The following is a 22,501-nucleotide window of genomic DNA, read 5'->3' as shown; positions in this document are numbered from 1 at the left end:
ACCGTTTGAAAAAGACATATTGACTAAATGTGTGACAGGTTTTATTATAATAATACAAACTTGACCTTAGCAAAGAATTAGGTATACCATCGGGGCGTGAGGAATGTTTATTTTTTATGCTTTTTTTTAAACAATTTAATAATTTCGTTTCATTAAATGGCAGTGCACACATACTTTCGCGAATAGTCATACTAAATAAGGCTCCATACTGTTTTATGTTTATTGTCGGAGGATTTGATTAAGTTACCATAAAACGATTTCTTACAATTCATAATGTATTGCCGGTATTTACATTTGTGTGTTAAATAAAGTTTTTTAAGCACGGGATACATTTTTTGGAGGTGGTAAAAGTTTTTAAGATCTTGGCTAAGCTTTCTAACGGTGCTGTTTACCCATCCTTTTTTCACATATGAGGTATTACGTTTTAAAATTTTGGTCTCTGGGAACGATGAATTGAAATGGGAGACAAAAGTATTGTAAAATACAGTAAACGCATCATCGAATGTAGTAGCAGAATTTAAAGTTAACCAGTTCTGATTCTCCAATAACTCATGAAAACGAGAAATAGAAGTTGGCGTAAATTTTCTACCCTTGGTAAACGTAAGATTACTGTCAGAGGGTAGTGGCAAATTACTATTAAGTACAACGTATTTATGATCAGAGAACAAGAAAGGCAATACATCGCAGGTTACATCAGTAGATTTGTGTAGAAAAAGCATGCTCTCGAGTGGGAATTTTTACTACCGCAGTCATATTAGGTATAAGATTCCATAAGACATTAAACCCCCTCCTCCCTTTTTTTGCTCCCTATTCGCAAATTGGTTTTTCCAAAGGTATTCGCTCGGTGGCCAATTACTCTCTTCCATCCCATATTCTACCAAACCCACGACGTCGTGTCCGTGGATAATCTACCAAAAAATATAGCAAAGCACTCCGATTCTGTGGATACACAGATGTATACAGTTGCTCGAGCAGATCTTGACAGCTTTTAAGAATCATCGAAACTTTCGGGATCGTGGGATTTTGAAGATATGAGGAATCTCGTGGAGTTTTTTAGGACCCAGGACCCGGACCATGGATCTTGATAATGTGGGGTGCCTCTATCTGATCTTTAGTACCTTGTCGTCCAAGACATTCTCGTGCATCCGAATAACCCTCGGGCTGTTTGGGGCCTAGACGTTCCATTTGAAATTTGAATAACGCTAAAACCATAGATGCACAGAATTTTTATGATATGGGTAAAACAGTACTAATTCATCATTGAATTAAAGGTAGAATTTGTTGTAATCCCTAACAGCATCTTGGGTTTGCAATTCACAATTATTGGGGATCGTGTCCACTACTGCTTGGCATTAAATGGAAGGGTAGGTCCTTGTCATCAGGAAGAGACGATGAGGTAATGTCGGACAGCGATAACTAAAATGTGGCGCCACAAATTCTTCTGATCCCAGTTTATTCAACCCTTCCTTCTCCGTAGAAGTTCAACAGCATTTTTATTAATTACCGACAGCCCCTCCACCGATCGGGTTCAAAAGGTTATCATCAGCTCGGATGCTTTACACTCCTAAAACTATCAACTTATTACGAATTCAGACTTCGCTCGTTCGCATTAACAATTAACAGTGTATCTTATCGTAGCTTCTTCCTGACAGTAGCGGTTCATCTGCGTTAGACAATCTCATTAATGAACTCATCGCGGTGTGGTACGAATTCGTGATTGTCGTGAAATTGCAATGGTAAGTGCGATTTTTTTTTTGTTCCTTCTGCGCGCCAAATTTATTTGCCTTTTTCCGCTTTCTTCTTCGATTCCAAATATAAGTACGCAAGCAAGAACTTTGATTTGTGGACATTGTAGAAGCTGTCACGGACTGGTACCAGATATTACTCAATGATGAGTAAACGTGTTATCTCCCTAAGTTGGCGATAAGCGTAGATTTAATGTGCATTGTAATTTGTAAGGTATACGAGTTTTTGGACCAAAAAATGACCACCGTGTTTAAAGCTTAGACGCGTTTTTGGAAATCAACAAGCTGCGCACTTGCATCAATGTTATCTCATTATTTGGGGAACTTCTATTGCGTTCCAAATTTTCCCTTTTAGCCTTATCGAAAACCAATCTGGAACTTACGAACTGCTGTCAGTCTATTACGAAGAATTAAGGGATGATCGTGGACATGACTGGGCAAAGCCGAGACTCGAAGGAAAGGGGCCTAAACTCAGTCACGGACTCTCGATGAATAAGATGAGTAAATATAAAATAAGATGCTATAATTTATCCCTCTCTTGTTCTGGGCCCTCAACAGGCTTGCGTCCAATTACAGAGTGGCCCGCATTTTATGAATAATGGGAAGGGTTTCGGTCAGGGGCTCCGACGTGTATAAATTATTAAGGAGGCTCATCAAATCATAGCTCTGGGTCACCTTCTGCTTTCTCCAGATCAGGAAAAATTCCTATTTTAAGGTCGCCGTTTTCTTCTGTAACCACTATGGTGGTAGCCAGTGCTGCTGCAATTTATTGATTAACAAATTACCTTTCTTTTTCTTAAGCTGAAAATTGCAACCAGAAAACTGTATTATAAAAATAACATAGATCTGAATATTTAAATTATAATTATATTATAATTTGAATTAGAGTTGTTGTCAATTTACATTTTAACGGCAACCTAATGGTTTTACATTGACAAAATAAATTGTGAGATGCTTCTGAATTCGGTTCATTCTCAACTTTATATGGAATTCGATTCGATTTCGTCTGAAGTCTGAAAAGTCTGGTCACTAATTCAGATGTTTCTTTTAATAAAATTACAAGACAAGAATAATTTACAGAATTTTCCACAACTTTCTAATGCATCGTAAAGCCGTTGATTTAAATTTACGAAAATGATGAAAATTTGTAAACGAACGCTTTCTGGGCGTGGTTAACAGGTGATTAAAATCCGATATTAATAGCTCCAAGAACAGAACAGCTCTTTGATCCTACTGGTCAATACAAATTTTTGGTTGCACTTGCACTTTTAATTAATTAATTAATTAAGTTTAATGCGTGGGAAATCCCTTTAGTAAACTTTTTCGCTGATTTGCAAAAATGCACTTAAATATTATCTGAGTTTGCTAACAGTTTTCTTTATCGCAATTTCACTTTATTCGGGATATTAGAGTATCTTTCTTTCTGTGGTACTGCGTAGAGCGCGTTTTTAGAATTTGCTGAATAGCTATTTGCTTATAAATATGGACAATGTCTTTAATTAGCTGAATTACTCTCGCGACCTTCTACACGTTAATGTAAAAATATTCCTTGGCGTAATTTTGTATCATGTTAATCCTTATTGGAAATGCCCTTTATTGGAAAACTAAGGTGCGCGATAATTACACGCAAAATTCCGCTAAGGGTAGCGAAAACTAACATGCCCTTTTTCTATTATAACCCAAATGGAATCTTTCAGGCGTAACTTGCCCAGTGGAGCTAAATGATAACTTTCCGACACTACTGGAAACTAATGAACACTAAACGTCGCTTGGAATCAGATTAAGTTCGGTTTACCCGAATGCCAAATTTAATTACTTAGGTAAAGTCACTATAGTAAACCAGGTCGACTACCCAAGATCGGAATCGATCTCTCTAACTAGCTAAACTGCCGCTTGACTTTTACCATTTTTCGTGCAAATCGCATCCCCTCTCTCTACTCTAAGCCGACTTAAAACGCCCATTTCATGTTGGAAAGCAATGGCGGCTTTGCTTCGTTACTTTTCATTGGTTTGCCGACTCTAAGGTTGTCCATAGAAAAAGTTGACTCAACAGAATTTTACCCACGAAAGCTTAATTCGCAGTGTAAGATATGAAACCTTATATTACCTCTTTTTATCGTGTAAAATGAAACAAATTATCGACCAATGCGACTTAAAACAAAGACGTTACAAATAAAGCTTGCTGAACTACAATCGACAAAATAAAAACTTGAACGTGACATAATGAACATTTGTTTGGTGGAATATTACCGAAACCTTAACCGTTTTTAAACTTGAAAACCTTTCTTTCCGCATATGTCAATGAGAAAAATTAAAAATCGCAACAATTTACGCAAAATAATCGCTCTCGTTACACCAGGCAAGTCTTCGTCCAGCTTTGATCTTCTTTATGTCCTCTACCAATCGAAATTAATCTTTCTCAATAACACCTCTAGGGCATTTTTTCTTCACTTCTATATCTGCGAGAAATTCTTCTCCAATTTTTACAGTATTTCCTTGTTACACTGATCCATGCATTGACTTCCGGTATCTCCAGTTATTGGAGGATATTGGGAGTGCACTGATGATACACTATACTTTCGATACTTCTGTTTATTGATCGCTGAGCACACAATTTTATAATGATCTCGGTTCCATGCCACACATCAAACTTTCTTCTTGCATTTTCTGGAAGTGTGACCGATTTTCAAGCAACCGAAGCATTTTTTCTCAAACACTACTTGCTGCTTTTCTTCATAGGCCTTTTCTTTGACTTTCCAAGATTTGGCAGAACTGTGATTTTTATTATAAAAAAAATGCAAAAATCCTTCCCCACCACGTTTGATTACAATCCGGAAACTGCGGGAGCATTTTCTACTTGAATGTTGAATTTATTCTGACGTTCTCCCCTCCTGCCGTTCCCTTTTGATTGTTGTTGTGATCCAGTGGCGTACGTAGAAATTTATTCGGGGGGGGGGGGGGGGATCAAACAAGTTCGTGGCACATACAGTCACCAAGTGCGTACTAGAAGGGGGGGGCTAAGAAATAGAAATTGGGTTGCTGATTCTGGTAGTCATTTATCTATTTATTATTGTACAGGCGAAAAAGATTAGATTAGAACGGTATCTTATTTCTTACTGCAGACAGGCCCCTTTATTGCTATTGCTTTAATTAGTCAACGAAAACTTTGAATAATAGGTATATTTAAGGGCAAAAAACCAATTTCGACAAAAAATTCAAAGGGCTGTAACTTTTGATCTAGTAGTCCGATCTTGGAACTGTTTGAAATTATGGATTCTACAGGCCACATTCTATAAGAAAATATTTCCGATCGATATGGGACAATTTTTTTTTTCGGGGCAAAAAAACCTTCCTATTTTTCCAAAAATCGACTGCGCCAAAATTTCTCGAGAAAAAACTTTTTCTGATTAATTTGGGTGCGTAGAATCCCAAACGATTCGTACTTTTTCGATGACGTGTTTGTTCGTTCGTTGTTTGTACGTGTATTATTTTTTCTTGTCTACTTTTAAATGACAAAATTTTAGACTTTAACCAAAACCAAAGTTGCTCTCTATATATACCTTTATATTATTTGCGTTTATTTTAAAGTGGGCGGAGCGGATAGCGGAAGTATTACCTAAATACCTAATAGCTATGATGATAACTCAATTCTTCTGGAGGGGGATATATCCCCTTCATCCCCCCCCCCCCCCCGTAAATACGCCACTGTTGTGATCGTGTAGTTGGCTTTGAAATAAACTTTTTTACTCCCTTCGTAAAGATGTGTTACCTGTATTAACCATTCTAAGAGGTTTGAATACATTTATTATGATTAAATAATTAAATCAAAACAATTCTTACAATCCTAGCTAAACTGTAAAAATATCCCTGCTAGCCAGATAATTAAATTTATCTTCGAAAGCAAACAAGCAAATGTAAACGCACAAAATTATACGCGAATCAGTCTGTTCCACTGATAACGAAAATAAATAAATAAATAAATTAGTACCTTATCGCCTTTGAATTCTTTAACGTAAATTGTCGCCGGTTCGGGTTTCAACATCCGATTTTCGTTCAAATAACCCCAAGCCTCATTTAAAAACAAATCTAAACATTTCAAAAAAACCAATCACGAGCATAAAAGAAAAACGCAGCACGTTTTTTTAAAAAACAATGTACGTCTTCTGTGACGATCCATTAACAATTGGAAAACTTTCGATTTATGGTGAAATTCACTTCTTAAAATCTCAGAGTGAATTTTTCGCGATATGCGCTTTGGTTAATTCCGTAACACTGTTTTTTGTGATGAGTTAATTCGATAGAAAGAACACGAAGACGAAATCAGGTAAACAAATAAGGACCCTTAGAAGATGGTAATCAGAGAAAATGGGAAAAACATAATAAGTGAGATAGCGCATTATTATTTTCCGTTACTATGTTAAATGAAACTATAAATCGTCAATTATCAGCAACTTCCTCAATGATGTCCCAGAATGACGACGGTACAATAATTTATCTGCACGCACTTGAGATAAACGCGTGATGCAAATTGTTGTATACTTCCTGGTTCTAATTTTTACAACTAGAAGGAGATCCTTGCAAAAGTGCCTACTCTACGCCTGGCTTACGTACGCTTTTGCTTTCTTTTTGCTTATTTTCAAACACTAAAGCCGACTTCCTTCCTGTTTCTAGATGCGTTCACTTTTGGCGATATTGTTTTTATGCGTATGTGGATCTAAGGCCGCTGCACCGTCGTGCTCGTACGAAGGTCGTGGCACACTCTCGTCGACGTGTTACAATGCGAACGCGGCTTACTTCCGTAAGACGACCTACAGGTTTGACAACCTGGACGAAACGGTCCGATGCGTCAACTGCACTCTGCAAATAATCGAGGGCGGCACGTTCGATCTCTCAGGCAACCAAATTAAAAATTTGATACTGAACAACGCCCAAATCACCGTCCTCAAACCGAAATCGTTCATCGGCCTCGTCTTCCTCCGCGTACTCGTCCTGAGCGACAACAACATCGTGTCCGTTCCCCCGGAAACGTTCCAAGGTATTGCCAAGGTCGAGGTACTCGATATGGAGCGCAACAGCCTGACATCCCTCAAAGCCAACGGATTTAAGGAGCTTACCAACCTACGTAAACTTAACCTGAAAGACAATCGCATCAAGGAGATCGAAAACGGCTCCTTCACGGGCCTGGGGTTGCTAGACGAGCTGAACCTCGCCAACAACGACATCTTTGACTTGTCGGCGATCTTCACGGGACTCGAGAACATTGCCCTGGTGAACTTGGAAGGAAATAAAATCGCGACCATCACCTCGGGCGACCTGCCACTCCTGAGAAAGCTGAGCCAATTAAACTTGGCGGGGAACTCGCTGAAGAAACTCAGGGCGAACGATTTTCTCCCACTTCCCCGTCTCGAGACGCTCAACATCTCGTCGAACCCGATCGACGCAATCGAAATGGGCGCGTTCCGAGGTTTGGGAGCGCTCGAGAGCCTCGACCTGAGCAACTGCATGATCGCGAGCATCCAACGGGGTTTGCTGTCGGCCCTGCACGAGCTGCGACTGCTGGATCTGTCGCACAATCGCCTGGAGATCTTTCAAACCGGAGTCTTCTCGGGCATACCGGAACTGAGGAGGCTGAACATGTCGCACAACAAAATCGCGAGCTACGAGAAGACAGGGATATTTCCGTTGCATAGTCTGCACATTCTGGATCTGTCTAGTAACAGTCTGGAGGATTTGGACTACAAGCTGCTCGTCCACCATCTCCCGTCTCTGTCGCATATCGCCTTGGAGAATAACCCCTGGCCCTGCTACCTGAAGAAGGAGATGGAGGAGCTGTTCGTGCACGATAATCTCGTTTTCGATTTGGGGAAGGTGGAGGTGTGCAACGACACGAGACCGAAGATTAGCGAGCCTATCGTCAAGGAACCGATAACAATGGACGAGGCGAAGCCGAACTCTACCGGCCACGATTACGCCCTCTACGTGCTCGTGAGCTTTGGATTTATCGCGATTGTCGCTCTGTTCGTGTTGCACATGCGCACTAAGCGCGACATTGAGAGACTCGTGGGAAAGTATAACGTCTCGGAAACGCATCTCATATCGCACACCACAGAGGAAAATAATTACTAATGTATGTGTTTGGAAATAAATCTTGTTTACCTTTTCTCTATTTCTTCACATGCGATAGTTGTTAGGGGTTGTTCTTATTTGCCGTTCCTCTAACTAAAAGGCTGGAGCCGAACTGGAAGAGAGTTTTCGCTTTTCTTTGAGATGAAGATAATTCAATAACGCATTTTTCTTCATTTACCTTCAGTAACCATGACAGTGGAGAAGGGTGGTACTAACATCAGCATTATCTAGGCCTTTCTTCAAAAACGTGTTCCATGTTCTCGTCTTCCTATCCACATTTTCTTTCTTCTTGTCACCATGTCCCCTTCCCTCTTTCTTCATTTCCACATCAGAGTCTCGCCATTATTTTAAAAATTTTTATTCCCTTTCAAGGGGAATTACTACCTCCGCGCGTGCTCTCCATCTTTCCTCCTACTCCTCTCCTCCTTTCGACCTCAGCTCGTCCGTATCCAATTTGTTCATAATGTTTTCGTCCATGTTCTTCCCACATGCCTTTTGCATCATCCTGCGTCTTCTCCATGTTTGTTTCTTCCTCCAATATACAATTTGGGGTTTTTCCAATTAGCCCTAAAACCTATTCCTTCCCATTCATTCATTTCACCTTCTTTGGAATCCTACCAGTTCATCCCATTTCTTCTAGCCATATCTCCGCTCCGCCCATGAGCTCCCCTTTCACCATTGCATCGAACATCGACTCTTTCCCTTCCATTCTTACCCCCAAATCTTGTCGCTTCATATAGTTCCTTTATTCCGCCATTCAACTTCTCCCTTTTCTCGTCTTTCATCATCTGCCATACTTATCCCCTTTCCACTCCGAAAACACCTTTCCGACCATTTTTTCTCAATTCCTTTCCCACGAATCTGTGCAATACATGTATACACTCGATCGCTCCACTTCATTTTCTGAATCCCATCCTCTTTTCTTTCATTCCCTTCGTATTTGCGTCTTTTTATTTCTTAATCTTCTCATCTTCCCTTTAGACTCCTTGTTCCTATCTTAAATTCATCTATTACTTCCAGTACTTTTTCATTTGCTATTATGTAATCAATTACCCGACTTCCCTCTTCCTCACATGAATGTGAATTGCCCGTCTCAATCTCCCTCCATACATACATACCTTCTCGACCCTGTATTTTCTGAGAATTCCGCTAACACATCTCCCTCTTTATTGTACTATTTATCTCTTGATTTTCAATCAAATTTCGTTTTAAATCTTTTCCAAATTGGTATCAGGAGGTTATAATGTCCGAGGAGGTGTTTCAGCTCCTAATACGCGAAGGACCAATCAGAAAATTATTGTAAAATTTTGTCTGGCTAACAGGAGAACAGAATAGTCGAGGAGGTCTTTTCCCATCACCCACAAAAATATTTCGAAGCCAAATTTCGTTTTAAATCTTTTCCAATTTGGTATCAGGAGGATGTAATGTGCGAGGAGGTGTTTCAGCTCCTAATGCACGAGGGGACAATCAGAAAATTCTTTTAAAATTTTGTCTGGCTACCAGGAGAACATAATAGTCGAGGAGGTCTTTTCCCATCACCCACAAAAATATTTCGAAGCCAAATTTCGTTTTAAATCTTTTCCAATTTGGTATCAGGAGGATATGATGTGCGAGGAGGTGTTTCAGCTCCTAATACACGAGGGGACAATCAGAAAATTCTTTTAAAATTTTGTCTTGCTACCAGGAGTACATAATAGTCGAGGAGGTCTTTTCCCATCACACACAAAAATATTTCGAAACCAAATTTCGTTTTATATCTTATCCAATTTGGTATCAGGAGGTTATAATGTGCGAGGAGGTGTTTAAGCTCCTAATACACGAGGGGACAATCAGAAAATTCTTTTAAAATTTTCTGTGCCTACCAGGAGAACATAATATTCGAGGAGGAGGGTTTTTCCCATCACCCACAAAAATATTTCGAAGCCAAATTTTGTTTTAAATCCTTTCCAAATTGATATCAGGAGGTTATAATGTGCGAGGAGGTGTTTCAGCTTTTCATTTACCTACAACTGGCATCAGACTTTCGTTCACAGGGAGGTATTTCTTCTACTCGTCTAACCAGTATTCCTTCCACTGTTAGGTTCTCCCTCCAAACCACGCACCTACCTCTTCCGTTCTTGTTTTCTCTCTATCCCCACTAACCCTTTTACTTTGGTACTCCCTCTGTGTTCATTATCTTCTACTATTAGTCTCCTATAATATCCCCACTTACTTTCTTGCCCTGTCCTCCTTATCTTTCCGCAACATCTCTAATTTCTCTCTGTGTCCTTTCTTTTACCTTATTTTCCCTTAGTTCAAATGTTCTTGCCTCTTTTACGTTCGCATGTAATTGTGGTCAACACTAAACACACGTAAACGAGTATCTCTTGAATTTTAGATATGCCCGGTTCCCTTTTCGGTTAGGAACCCGTCTGTAACCCACACGCATCCCGCCGGTTATGAAGAACGGACGATCTGAGTTCAGACACTACGGCTCCCTGCCGGAGATAGTGATTATTTGTTTGGCGCATTTTTTAAGAATTCAAAAAAATGGGGGGGGGGGTTAACACATTTTTTACCCTTCCTGGTAGGTCTCATCGAAGTAAATTGGTTTGTACAAAGTATTTAAAGCATTGGTTTGTATAAAGCATAACCGTTTTCTACCAACTACTGCCCTTCTTTCTGTCCTCTTATCAAACTACGGAGTGGAGGGAGAGGGGGGGAAGTGGAACTAGTTTTATCCTTCATGGAACTCTAATGAAAGGTCTCAACGAAAGGAGTTAATTTCTACCAACCATATCCCTCCTCGACCTCTTATAGTGATCGGATATATTCCCTTATACCTCAAGAACGGATTGTCGGAAGAGGGTACTCATAAAGGGCGATTGAGACGTCTGCAAGAAATATATCCATTAGTGAAGTCAAAACAAAAGCTATTTCGGTTAAAAAAATGCGCTTTATCTGCACAAGAGTTGTGCACAATTTATACTTGTTTTATTTCTCCCTCTTGTTCTAGGCCCTCAACAGCCCTACGCCCAATTACTTTATTTATAAGACTTTGGTCTTAGTACCTTGATAGCATGAGGGTATCCTCCCAGATCCGCCCCTGCCCAAGGCTAACTCGTCCTTCCACTCATTCCAATAATTTAACCGTATGCTAGTCTTCCAAGACTCTGCCTCCACAGCTAAGAGTAAGGGCTCTAGTCCCAGAAACGCCGCCATGGCCAAAGTTGGCGTGGTTTTCATGGTTCCAGTGACTCCCAGACATGCTAGTCTCTGTACCTCGCCCAGCTGTCTCCTGTAGGTTGACCTGAGCTGCCCACCATACAAGTACATCGTACAGTTGTATTAGCCCTATCACCACAGTGCAAATCCAATATATCAGTCGAGAGGACAAGATCCATATACCGCCAGAAGCCCTTCTACATGCTTTTTCGCTCAATGTGCCCTTTCTAGGCCAGGCGAGGGTCTATATTTCTATGACCCAGTATGAACCCAGGATCATAACATGGGCTCAAACTGATACAAAACTGTTCATTTAAACACAAGTTTATTCGGTAATTGCTGTAATAAAAAGTGAGACAGTGTCAAAGTATTGCGGCGGCGGCGAACGGCCAAAAGGCCACGGCGTCTCGTTAAAACATTTCCTCTTCTATCTAACACATTTCCCTCTCTTGTCCCATGTTCTCCACTTCCTAATTCTTTATAGTTAATATAAACTCTTATCTAAACGCGCACCTGCGACAACATCTGTTTGCCAAATTTTAGCGATAAGCGCAACTCTTATCTACGACCGGAGAAAAACATGAGATTAACTTTTCAATATTACACAAGTTATTTCACGACGTTCCTTATCCTATAAAATGTAATTCCTTTACAATTAATTAAACAAAATAAACAACTGCGGGTATAAACAACAAAATGTTGACATAGAGGTAAAGACCCTCCGCCCCGCAATCTTTCTTGTTATGGCGTAAAATAGGTCTATACTACTCTGGAACATATTATGACTAAGTTTTGAAAAATTGTGTGTGAAATTCGTTTGAATTGCAAAGGAAGGTCCATTTATTTTCTAACATGTTCCCTTGAATCTTGTTGAATATTTGTTCTTCAGATGCTTCGGTTAACTGAATGATGACAATTTATTCGCTTTGATATTCGTTATCTGCATCATCTTCTATCGTGTCCAAGGTCTCCGATTCAATATTTAACCTCAAATGCGCCAAAAATATGACCTAGATCTCGGTGTTGTTCTTCCTGTGGCGCTTTCGAAGAATGACTCATTGCTGGCAATATTAGTAATATCGTATTTCTCTTTCAGATGGCGCAAAAATGGTTAATTTGTTTCTTCATCGCACTGTCGGCGTCCCAAAAAGCCGAAAAGCCGGCGATGTCTTGTTCGTATGGTGGCCGAGGTACGCTCATATCGATCTGCACTAACGCTAACGCCGGATACTTTCGTAAAACCTCGTACAGATTCGACCATTTAGACGAAACCCTCCGATGCGTTAACTGTAGCCTGCAGGTATTGGAAGGCGGTTCGTTGGACTTGTCCGGCAACCAAATAAAGCACCTCGACCTCCACAATTCCCAAATCACCGTGCTCAAGCCGAGGGCGTTTATCGGTTTGATATTCTTGGAGACCCTCAATATAAACTCGAATCTCATCGCCGTTATTCCACCGGAAACCTTCCAAGGAGTCACAAAGATTCGCACAATAGACGCAAGCAATAACGTAATCAAGTCTTTGGCCGCTAAAGCTTTCGTTGGGCTCTCCAATTTGATTTCCCTAAACTTGTGCGACAACAAAATCGGATACATCGACACGGACGCGTTTAGTGGCTTAGATTCGCTCAGGGTGTTGGAATTGTGCAACAACGCAATATACGACCTTCACCACATCTTTACGGCCCCCTCGAAACTGTGGTACCTCAACGTGGCGCGCAACCAAATCACCGACGTCATCGAAACCGACTTTAGATACTTAAACAATCTCGTGGTGCTGCGAATGCCTAGCAATTCCTTGAAGTCAATCAGGAGGCACGCGTTTCTACCGCTGCTCAACCTCCAAACACTCAACTTGTCCTCCAATCCGATTGAGGCGATCGAGACCGGCGGATTTCGCGGCCTATCGTCCCTGGAGGAGTTCGACTTGAGCGGCTGTCGAATCCGAAACGTGCAGAAGGGACTCCTGCTCGCGCTCCACATGCTGCGCACCCTCGACTTGTCCAACAACCGCCTCGGAACGTTCCAAACCGGAATATTCTCCGGTCTCCCGGAGTTGCGGGTTCTAAACGTGAGCCACAACAAGATCAAACGGTACGAACGGACCGGAGTGCTTAAGCTTCCCAGTCTGCACAACCTCGACTTATCCTACAACGAGCTGAAGACCATCGACTACAAGGCTTTGATTGGCCATCTTCCCGCTCTGTCGTACCTGGGTCTGGAGGGCAACGACCTGAGTTGCTTCCTGAAGAGCGAAATGCAGGAAATGTTTAAGGAAGACAATTTTAAGTTTAATTTGGGCGCCATTGAGAACTCAAATGAAAAGTGTAACGCGTCCAAAATTGACGTTGACACGTCCTCTAACCAAATAGAGGACGTCTCCACCGAAAGGTTGCAGAGCTATAAGTATTACGCAGCGGATGAGCACGAATACTTTCTTTATGTTTTCATCGTATTTTCAGTTGCGGTGCTTTCCATTTTGTTTTATTTGCACTACCGTGATAGAGTGCAGCTTGCGCGAATGAGTCATACAGACACGTTCGAGACGCCGTTAATCGTAAACTAAGTTTTGTTGTAAATAAAATGATTGGTCCAAAAACTTTGTATGCCACCATAACGGAAACGCTTAGCTTAGTTTTGTTACAGATGAATTACCACCCCCTACTGTGCGTGCTGCTAGTGCTAACGTCGGCGGCGGCCCAACAGCCCGCAATGTCTTGCAGCTACAAAGGGCGCGGTTTTCTCACGTCCATTTGCGTTAATGCCATCCCATCCTTTTTCCGTATGACCGTCTACCGCTTCGACAATCTTGACGAGACGCTTCAGTGCGTCAACTGCACTTTGCAAGTCATCGAGAGCTACACGTTTGACATATCCGGTAACCAGATCAAGCAACTTGATCTGACCGACTCAAAAATCACAGTTTTGAAACCGAAAGCCTTCATGGGGCTCGTCTTCTTGGAGACACTCAACCTGAAGGACAACCAAATCGTTTCAGTACCGGCAGAGACCTTCCAGGGCATCACCAAGGTGAAGGACCTGAACATGGAAAACAATCGGATTGATAAACTGCTGGCGAACGGATTTAAAGAGCTGACGAATATGCACAAGCTGAATTTGAAGGCCAACAACATTAAGAGTATCGAGGACGGTTCCTTTAACGGCTTGGGTTCCGTGGAAGAGCTCGACCTCTCCAACAACGAAATCACGACAATTAACGGAATCTTCACCGGTTTGGTTAGCGTGCGCTCGCTCAACTTCGAAAAGAACAAGATTTCGAAGCTCGATCCACTCGACGTCGAACAGCTGAACGTGCTCCTCTACCTGAACTTGGCCAGAAACAACCTGAAGGTCATTTCGAACAACACATTCCTGCAACTGCCCCGCTTGGAAACTCTAAACCTGTCCTCAAATCCAATTGAATCCGTCGAGGTCGGTTCGTTTCGCGGATTGGACGCACTAGAGGAGCTGGATTTGAGCAGCTGCCTAATTGAGAACATCCAAAAAGGGCTACTGCTCACCCTTCACCGGTTGCGCATACTGAATTTGTCCTACAACCGGCTCAAGGTTTTCAAAACTGGCCTTTTCTCCGGATTACCCGAGCTGAGAAAGCTGAACATGTCCCACAACAAGATTTTGACGTACGAGAAGACCGGCCTATTCCCATTGCATAGTCTCCACAACCTGGACCTGTCCTTCAACAACCTCACCGATCTAGACTACAAGCTTCTCATCGACCATCTCCCGGCCTTATCCCACATAGGTCTCGAGGAGAACTCGTTACCGTGCTACCTGAAGAAGGAGATGGAGGAGACCTTCAAGCACGACAATCTTATCTTCAGCCTGGGTGCGGACGCCGAAGACCCCAACTTTAAGTGCCCCACGCGAACGACCGTGGCTCCCGACGACGGACCAGACGACGAAACCAACGCGGTGACGGTCACCGCACCCGTTTACATGCAGACGTCCGACGGACACCAGTACGTGCTGTACGTCTTCGTGGCGGTCGCGTTAATATTAATGTCGCTCCTATTTTACCTGCAATATCGCAATCGTACCGAAATCACCAGGATCGTGGGGAGGACGAACGTGTCAGAGACGAGACTGATCTCCAGCGAGCTGGAGGACGGGGAGGCTTATTAACGTTAGGTATTAAATAAATTATGCAGCTTTGCCTATGTACCTTTAATAATAAATCGAATTTAGTATAAGTGCGATAGGACATTAAAATGTCTTAATGTGTTAAGGGCGCGGTTGCAAGTCATTACAGATTAATGGTGTTAAAAGGAACTATTAGTTAATGCTGTCAGGTATGGGTGCATTAATGGAGACAAATTTTTGCTTTACAAAGGTAAAGGCGTAAGTTATCTAAGAAAACAACTGAAGGATTTACTTAAGACTACAGCTGACTTCCGTAGTTTTTATTTCTACACTGAAGCGAAAAGAAATGAATTGATTTCTCGGAATAGTTTCGTGAATGAGGATTTTGACTCACCCGCGATTTTAATTTTACAGGTGTCTAACAAAAAAAAACAATCAACATCCTCCGCTAATTCACAGGTTTTTGACCGAACTTCGCTCACGGTTCAAGGCGCATAGCGTGAAGATTCTCCCCCAACAACCAACTACTACTTTACTTTTTTTATCGACACCCATCTCTCAGCTAAAACCTAAATCTACTCAACATAGTTTGAAGAATCCATGCTACGCAGCAAGCTCGGTAACGAGGACTGCAAAAAAAAGAAAATCTTGTAATCTGCAGTCAGAGCTGGGCAGTATTCGATTTTGTAAATACTTTTTAGTATTCAAATCTTTTAAAGTATTCAAATACTTTGTAATTAAATACTTTTATGGAAGCAGTATTTGTATTTGTAACTCAAATACTTTCACAAATATTTAGTATTCGAATACTTCGCATAGTATGAATATGCAAAACAATTCGTACTTTTTCGATCAGACTTCTCAATCAAAAGTTATAGACTAGAAACCAATTTCGAAAGAAAATTCAAAGGGCTGTAACTTTTGAACTAGTAGCCCAATCTTGGAACTGTTTGAAATTATGGATTCTACAGGCCACATTCTATAAGAAAAATTTTTTTCCGGGTCGATCTGAGACAATTTTTTTGCGGGCCTCAAAAAAAGGCAGTGTATAACCTTCCTTTTTTACCAAAAAACGACTGCACCAAAATTTCCCGGGAAAACACTTTTTCTTATTAATTTTGGTGCGTAGAATCCAAAACAATTCGTTCTTTTTCGATCAGACTTCTCAATCCAAAGTTATAGACTAGAAACCAATTTCGAAAAAAAATTCAAAGGACTGTAACTTTTGAACTAGCAGCCCAATCTTGGAAATGTTTGAAATTATGGATTCTACAGGCCACATTCTATAAGAAATTTTATTTTTAAATTTTTAATATATTTGAGTGACAAGTATTTGAATATTGAAATGTATCTGTATCTAGTATTCGCTTGTGCTGGAGGTAAAAGTATTTAGTATTCAAATACCTTTGATTTGTGTAAAGTATTTACTATTCAGTATTCAAATACTTTTTTAAAGTATTCTGCCCAGCTCTGTCTGCAGTACATCGTACGACTCAATGGAGCCACCGGCTTTCACACGTACTTAAAAAGGTCCGTTAGCGGGATCCCGTTACAAAAGCAAATACTATGCCTGTATGACCAGGTCGACCGAACAGAGGCGCTTTTTAATCGATATTGACACACAGTATCCAAAAAAAGCATATAAAAATCAGAATACTGAACTTAGATCTTATCGCGACAAGTAACACTTATACTGACTAGTAAAAAGCAAGAAGTATAGTACATACATCACCAGCACATTTTCATTTTCTTTGCAAATGGCTTTATTGGATATTGTAGGTAACAACTTTTCTTCTGCTTCTGTAACAAACCACTGACTGGGCGGCCTTTTGTATGTTTTAATAAAACTTATTTTATATCCAAAGACGATGATTTTAATAAACAAACTTCAAATGACATTTCCATGGCAATCATGCGAATAAGCAGCCCACTTAATCACAAATGTATTCGAGTGAAAAGTCGATATGATTTTATTTTTTATCCCTTATTTTTAAATTGTATTACAGGTATAATAACAAATACTATAAGAAACGCGTACATTTTACACTTGTTTCGCAACTATTGTAATACATTTTGGCCTGTAGCGCCCAAAAGAATTACAACTCAAAAAACATACCCCTCAAAGCATGGAAACATAAAATGAGAGTGAGCCAAGCTCTGACATTACACCTTACTCCTTAAAAAAAGTTCGAGACGCCGTTAATCGTAAACTAAGTTTTGTTGTAAATAAAATGATTGGTCCAAAAACTTTGTATGCCACCATAACGGAAACGCTTAGCTTAGTTTTGTTACAGATGAATTACCACCCCCTACTGTGCGTGCTGCTAGTGCTAACGTCGGCGGCGGCCCAACAGCCCGCAATGTCTTGCAGCTACAAAGGGCGCGGTTTTCTCACGTCCATTTGCGTTAATGCCATCCCATCCTTTTTCCGTACGACAGTCTACCGCTTCGACAATCTCGACGAGACGCTTCAGTGCGTCAACTGCACTTTGCAAGTCATCGAGAGCTACACCTTTGCCATATCCGGTAACCAGATCAAGCAACTTGATCTGACCGACTCAAAAATCACAGTTTTGAAACCGAAAGCCTTCATGGGGCTCGTCTTCTTGGAGACACTCAACCTGAAGGACAACCAAATCGTTTCAGTACCGGCAGAGACCTTCCAGGGCATCACCAAGGTGAAGGACCTGAACATGGAAAACAATCGGATTGATAAACTGCTGGCGAACGGATTTAAAGAGCTGACGAATATGCACAAGCTGAATTTGAAGGCCAACAACATTAAGAGTATCGAGGACGGTTCCTTTAACGGCTTGGGTTCCGTGGAAGAGCTCGACCTCTCCAACAACGAAATCACGACAATTAACGGAATCTTCACCGGTTTGGTTAGCGTGCGCTCGCTCAACTTCGAAAAGAACAAGATTTCGAAGCTCGATCCACTCGACGTCGAACAGCTGAACGTGCTCCTCTACCTGAACTTGGCCAGAAACAACCTGAAGGTCATTTCGAACAACACATTCCTGCAACTGCCCCGCTTGGAAACTCTAAACCTGTCCTCAAATCCAATTGAATCCGTCGAGGTCGGTTCGTTTCGCGGATTGGACGCACTAGAGGAGCTGGATTTGAGCAGCTGCCTAATTGAGAACATCCAAAAAGGGCTACTGCTCACCCTTCACCGGTTGCGCATACTGAATTTGTCCTACAACCGGCTCAAGGTTTTCAAAACTGGCCTTTTCTCCGGATTACCCGAGCTGAGAAAGCTGAACATGTCCCACAACAAGATTTTGACGTACGAGAAGACCGGCCTATTCCCATTGCATAGTCTCCACAACCTGGACCTGTCCTTCAACAACCTCACCGATCTAGACTACAAGCTTCTCATCGACCATCTCCCGGCCTTATCCCACATAGGTCTCGAGGAGAACTCGTTACCGTGCTACCTGAAGAAGGAGATGGAGGAGACCTTCAAGCACGACAATCTTATCTTCAGCCTGGGTGCGGACGCCGAAGACCCCAACTTTAAGTGCCCCACGCGAACGACCGTGGCTCCCGACGACGGACCAGACGACGAAACCAACGCGGTGACGGTCACCGCACCCGTTTACATGCAGACGTCCGACGGACACCAGTACGTGCTGTACGTCTTCGTGGCGGTCGCGTTAATATTAATGTCGCTCCTATTTTACCTGCAATATCGCAATCGTACCGAAATCACCAGGATCGTGGGGAGGACGAACGTGTCAGAGACGAGACTGATCTCCAGCGAGCTGGAGGACGGGGAGGCTTATTAACGTTAGGTATTAAATAAATTATGCAGCTTTGCCTATGTACCTTTAATAATAAATCGAATTTAGTATAAGTGCGATAGGACATTAAAATGTCTTAATGTGTTAAGGGCGCGGTTGCAAGTCATTACAGATTAATGGTGTTAAAAGGAACTATTAGTTAATGCTGTCAGGTATGGGTGCATTAATGGAGACAAATTTTTGCTTTACAAAGGTAAAGGCGTAAGTTATCTAAGAAAACAACTGAAGGATTTACTTAAGACTACAGCTGACTTCCGTAGTTTTTATTTCTACACTGAAGCGAAAGGAAATGAAATGATTTCTCGGAATAGTTTCGTGAATGAGGATTTTGACTCACCCGCGATTTTAATTTTACAGGTGTCTAACAAAAAAAAACAATCAACATCCTCCGCTAATTCACAGGTTTTTGACCGAACTTCGCTCACGGTTCAAGACGCATAGCGTGAAAATTCTCCCACAACAACCAACTACTACTTTACTTTTTTTATCGACACCCATCTCTCAGCTAAAACCTAAATCTACTCAACATAGTTTGAAGAATCCATGCTACGCAGCAAGCTCGGTAACGAGGACTGCAAAAAAAAGAAAATCTTGTAATCTGCAGTCAGAGCTGGGCAGTATTCGATTTTGTAAATACTTTTTAGTATTCAAATCTTTTAAAGTATTCAAATACTTTGTAATTAAATACTTTTATGGAAGCAGTATTTGTATTTGTAACTCAAATACTTTCACAAATATTTAGTATTCGTATACTTAATTTTGGTGCGTAGAATCCAAAACAATTCGTACTTTTTCGATCAGACTTCTCAATCCAAAGTTATAGACTAGAAACCAATTTCGAAAGAAAATTCAAAGGGCTGTAACTTTTGAACTAGTAGCCCAATCTTGGAACTGTTTGAAATTATGGATTCTACAGGCCACATTCTATAAGACAATTTTTTTCCGGGTCGATCTGAGACAATTTTTTTGCGGGCCTCAAAAAAAGGCAGTGTATAACCTTCCTTTTTTACCAAAAATCGACTACACCAAAATTTCTCGGGAAAACACTTTTCTTATTAATTTTGGTGCGTAGAATCCAAAACAATTCGTACTTTTTCGATTAGACTTCTCAATCAAAAGTTATAGACTAGAAACCAATTTCGAAAAAAATTCAAAGGGCTGTAACTTTTGAACTAGTAGCCCAATCTTGGAACTGTTTGAAATTATGGATTCTACAGGCCACCTCTAAAAGAAAATTTTTTTTCCGGGTCGATCTGAGACAATTTTCTTTTCGGGCCTCAAAAAAAGGCAGTGTATTACCTTCCCTTTTTACCAAAAATCGACTACACCAAAATTTCTCGGGAAAACATTTTTTCTTATTAATTTTGGTGCGTAGAATCCAAAACAATTCGTACTTTTTCGATCAGACTTCTCAATCAAAAGTTATAGACTAGAAACCAATTTCGAAAGAAATTTCAAAGGGCTGTAACTTTTGAACTAGTAGCCCAATCTTGGAACTGTTTGAAATTATGGATTCTACAGGCCACATTCTATAAGAAATTTTTTTCCGGGTCGATCTGAGACAATTTTTTTTTCGGGCCTCAAAAAAAGGCAGTGTATAACCTTCCTTTTTTACCAAAAATCGACTCCACCAAAATTTCTCGGGAAAACACTTTTTCTTATTAATTTTGGTGCGTAGAATCCAAAACAATTCGTACTTTTTCGATTAGACTTCTCAATCAAAAGTGATGGACTAGAAACCAATTTCGAAAGAAAATTCAAAGGGCTGTAACTTTTGAATTAGTAGCCCAATCTTGGAACTGTTTGAAATTATGGATTCTACAGGCCACATTCTATAAGAAAATTTTTTTTCCGGGTCGATCTGAGACAATTTTTTTTTCGAGCCTCAAAAAAAGGCATGTATAACCTTCCTTTTTTACCAAAAATCGACTGCACCAAAATTTCTCGGGAAAACACTTTTTCTTATTAATTTTGGTACGTAGAATCCAAAACAATTCGTACTTTTTCGATCAGACTTCTCAATCAAAAGTTATAGACTAGAAACCAATTTCGAAAGAAAATTCAAAGGGCTGTAACTTTTGAACTAGTAGCCCAATCTTGGAACTATTTGAAATTATGTATTCTACAGGCCACATTCTATAAGAAATTTTATTTTTAAATTTTTAATATATTTGCGTGACAAGTATTCGAATACTTTTTATAGTATTCGAATACATTCTAAAGTATTTGAATACTTTTCAATGTATCTGTATCTAGTATTCGCTTGTGCTGGACGTAAAAGTATTTAGTATTCAAATACTTTTTTAAAGTATTCTGCCCAGCTCTGTCTGCAGTACATCCTACGACTCAATGGAGCCACCGGCTTTCACACGTACATGAAAAGGTCCGTTAGTGGGATCCCGTTACAAAAGCAAATACTATGCCTGTATGACCAGGTCGACCGAACAGAAGCGTTTTTTAATCGATATTGACACACAGTATCCAAAAAAAGTATATAAAAACAGAATACTGAACTTAGATCTTACCGCGACAATAAAAAGCAAGAAGTATAGTACATACATCGCCAACACATTTTCATATTCTTTGCAAATGGCTTTATTGGATATTGTAGGTAACAACTTTTCTTCTGCTTCTGTAACAAACCACTGACTGGGCGGCCTTTTGTATGTTTTAATAAAACTTATTTTATTTCCAAAGACGATGATTTTATTAATAAACAAACTTCAAATGACATTTCCATGGCAATCATGCGAATAAGCAGCCCACTTAATCACAAATGTATTCGAGTGAAAAGTCGATATGATTTTATGTTTTATCCCTTATTTTTAAATTGTATTACAGGTATAATAACAGATACTATAAGAAACGCGTACATTTTGGCCTGTCGCGCCCAAAAGAATTACAACTCAAAAAACATACCCCTCAAAGCATAGAAACATAAAATGAGAGTGAGCCAAGATCTGACATTACACCTCAATGATCCTTAAAAAAAGAATTATTGCAGATCGACCGGAAAAAGACCTAGGTTTCGCAGAAATTAATTACAATATAGTAAACGAAAAAATACTGGAAGAAATAAAAGAATTTAAAGTAGTAACACGGATAGAATCGAACCACCAATCGATGGAAATAAGTCTAAAAAGAAAGACAAAAAGATGAAGAAATCAAGGAAGATACAGTTATGGTCCATATGAAGATAAGAAAGAAACGGAAAGATTCAAGAAAAGAAGGGAGATGTAGATATGGACAAGAGACACTGTGGAGACTTATAGAAAGAGACTAGATGAACAAGAAGAAGAAATAGCAAGGAGTACAGAGGAGGAGTAGAACACTGAAGGGTAGTAAAAGGCAATAACGTGAAAACAGGTAAATTATGAGTAAGGGAGAGATAATAGGAAAAAAGGGGTGGGAGAGAGTGTACAGAAGAGAGAAACCGATATACAATAGTGATTGAGAAAGAAAGAAAAGGAGAGATAGAGGAGAGGTTGAGAGAATAAAAAAAAGTACAAAAGAAAATGT

The 22,501-nt window shown here is 40.4% G+C and overlaps 3 protein-coding genes across 3 annotated transcripts; all 3 read left to right on the top strand.

Annotated features, from left to right (window-relative positions):
* Nucleotides 1-1,571: 1,571 nt before the first annotated feature.
* LOC116180031 (toll-like receptor 6) lies at nt 1,572-19,041 on the top strand. The gene is made up of 3 exons (XM_031499856.1): nt 1,572-1,736; nt 13,722-15,215; nt 17,327-19,041. Exons 1-3 carry the CDS (start codon nt 1,734-1,736, stop codon nt 18,965-18,967), a joined length of 3,138 nt encoding a protein of 1,045 aa, XP_031355716.1. The 5' UTR covers nt 1,572-1,733; the 3' UTR covers nt 18,968-19,041.
* Nucleotides 6,417-7,871, top strand: LOC116180033 (insulin-like growth factor-binding protein complex acid labile subunit). Its single transcript, XM_031499858.1, has one exon. The coding sequence runs from the start codon at nt 6,417-6,419 to the stop codon at nt 7,869-7,871; it is 1,455 nt and encodes a 484-aa protein (XP_031355718.1).
* Nucleotides 12,172-13,641, top strand: LOC116180032 (insulin-like growth factor-binding protein complex acid labile subunit). Its single transcript, XM_031499857.1, has one exon. The coding sequence runs from the start codon at nt 12,172-12,174 to the stop codon at nt 13,639-13,641; it is 1,470 nt and encodes a 489-aa protein (XP_031355717.1).
* Nucleotides 19,042-22,501: the final 3,460 nt, after the last annotated feature.

This window comes from Photinus pyralis, unplaced genomic scaffold (genome assembly GCF_008802855.1).
Source record: "Photinus pyralis isolate 1611_PpyrPB1 unplaced genomic scaffold, Ppyr1.3 Ppyr1.4_LG9, whole genome shotgun sequence".
In the NCBI taxonomy this organism is placed as follows: domain Eukaryota; kingdom Metazoa; phylum Arthropoda; class Insecta; order Coleoptera; family Lampyridae; genus Photinus; species Photinus pyralis.
The sequence above is the reverse complement of the archived record's forward strand: the minus strand, read 5'-3'. Positions and strand labels throughout refer to the sequence as shown.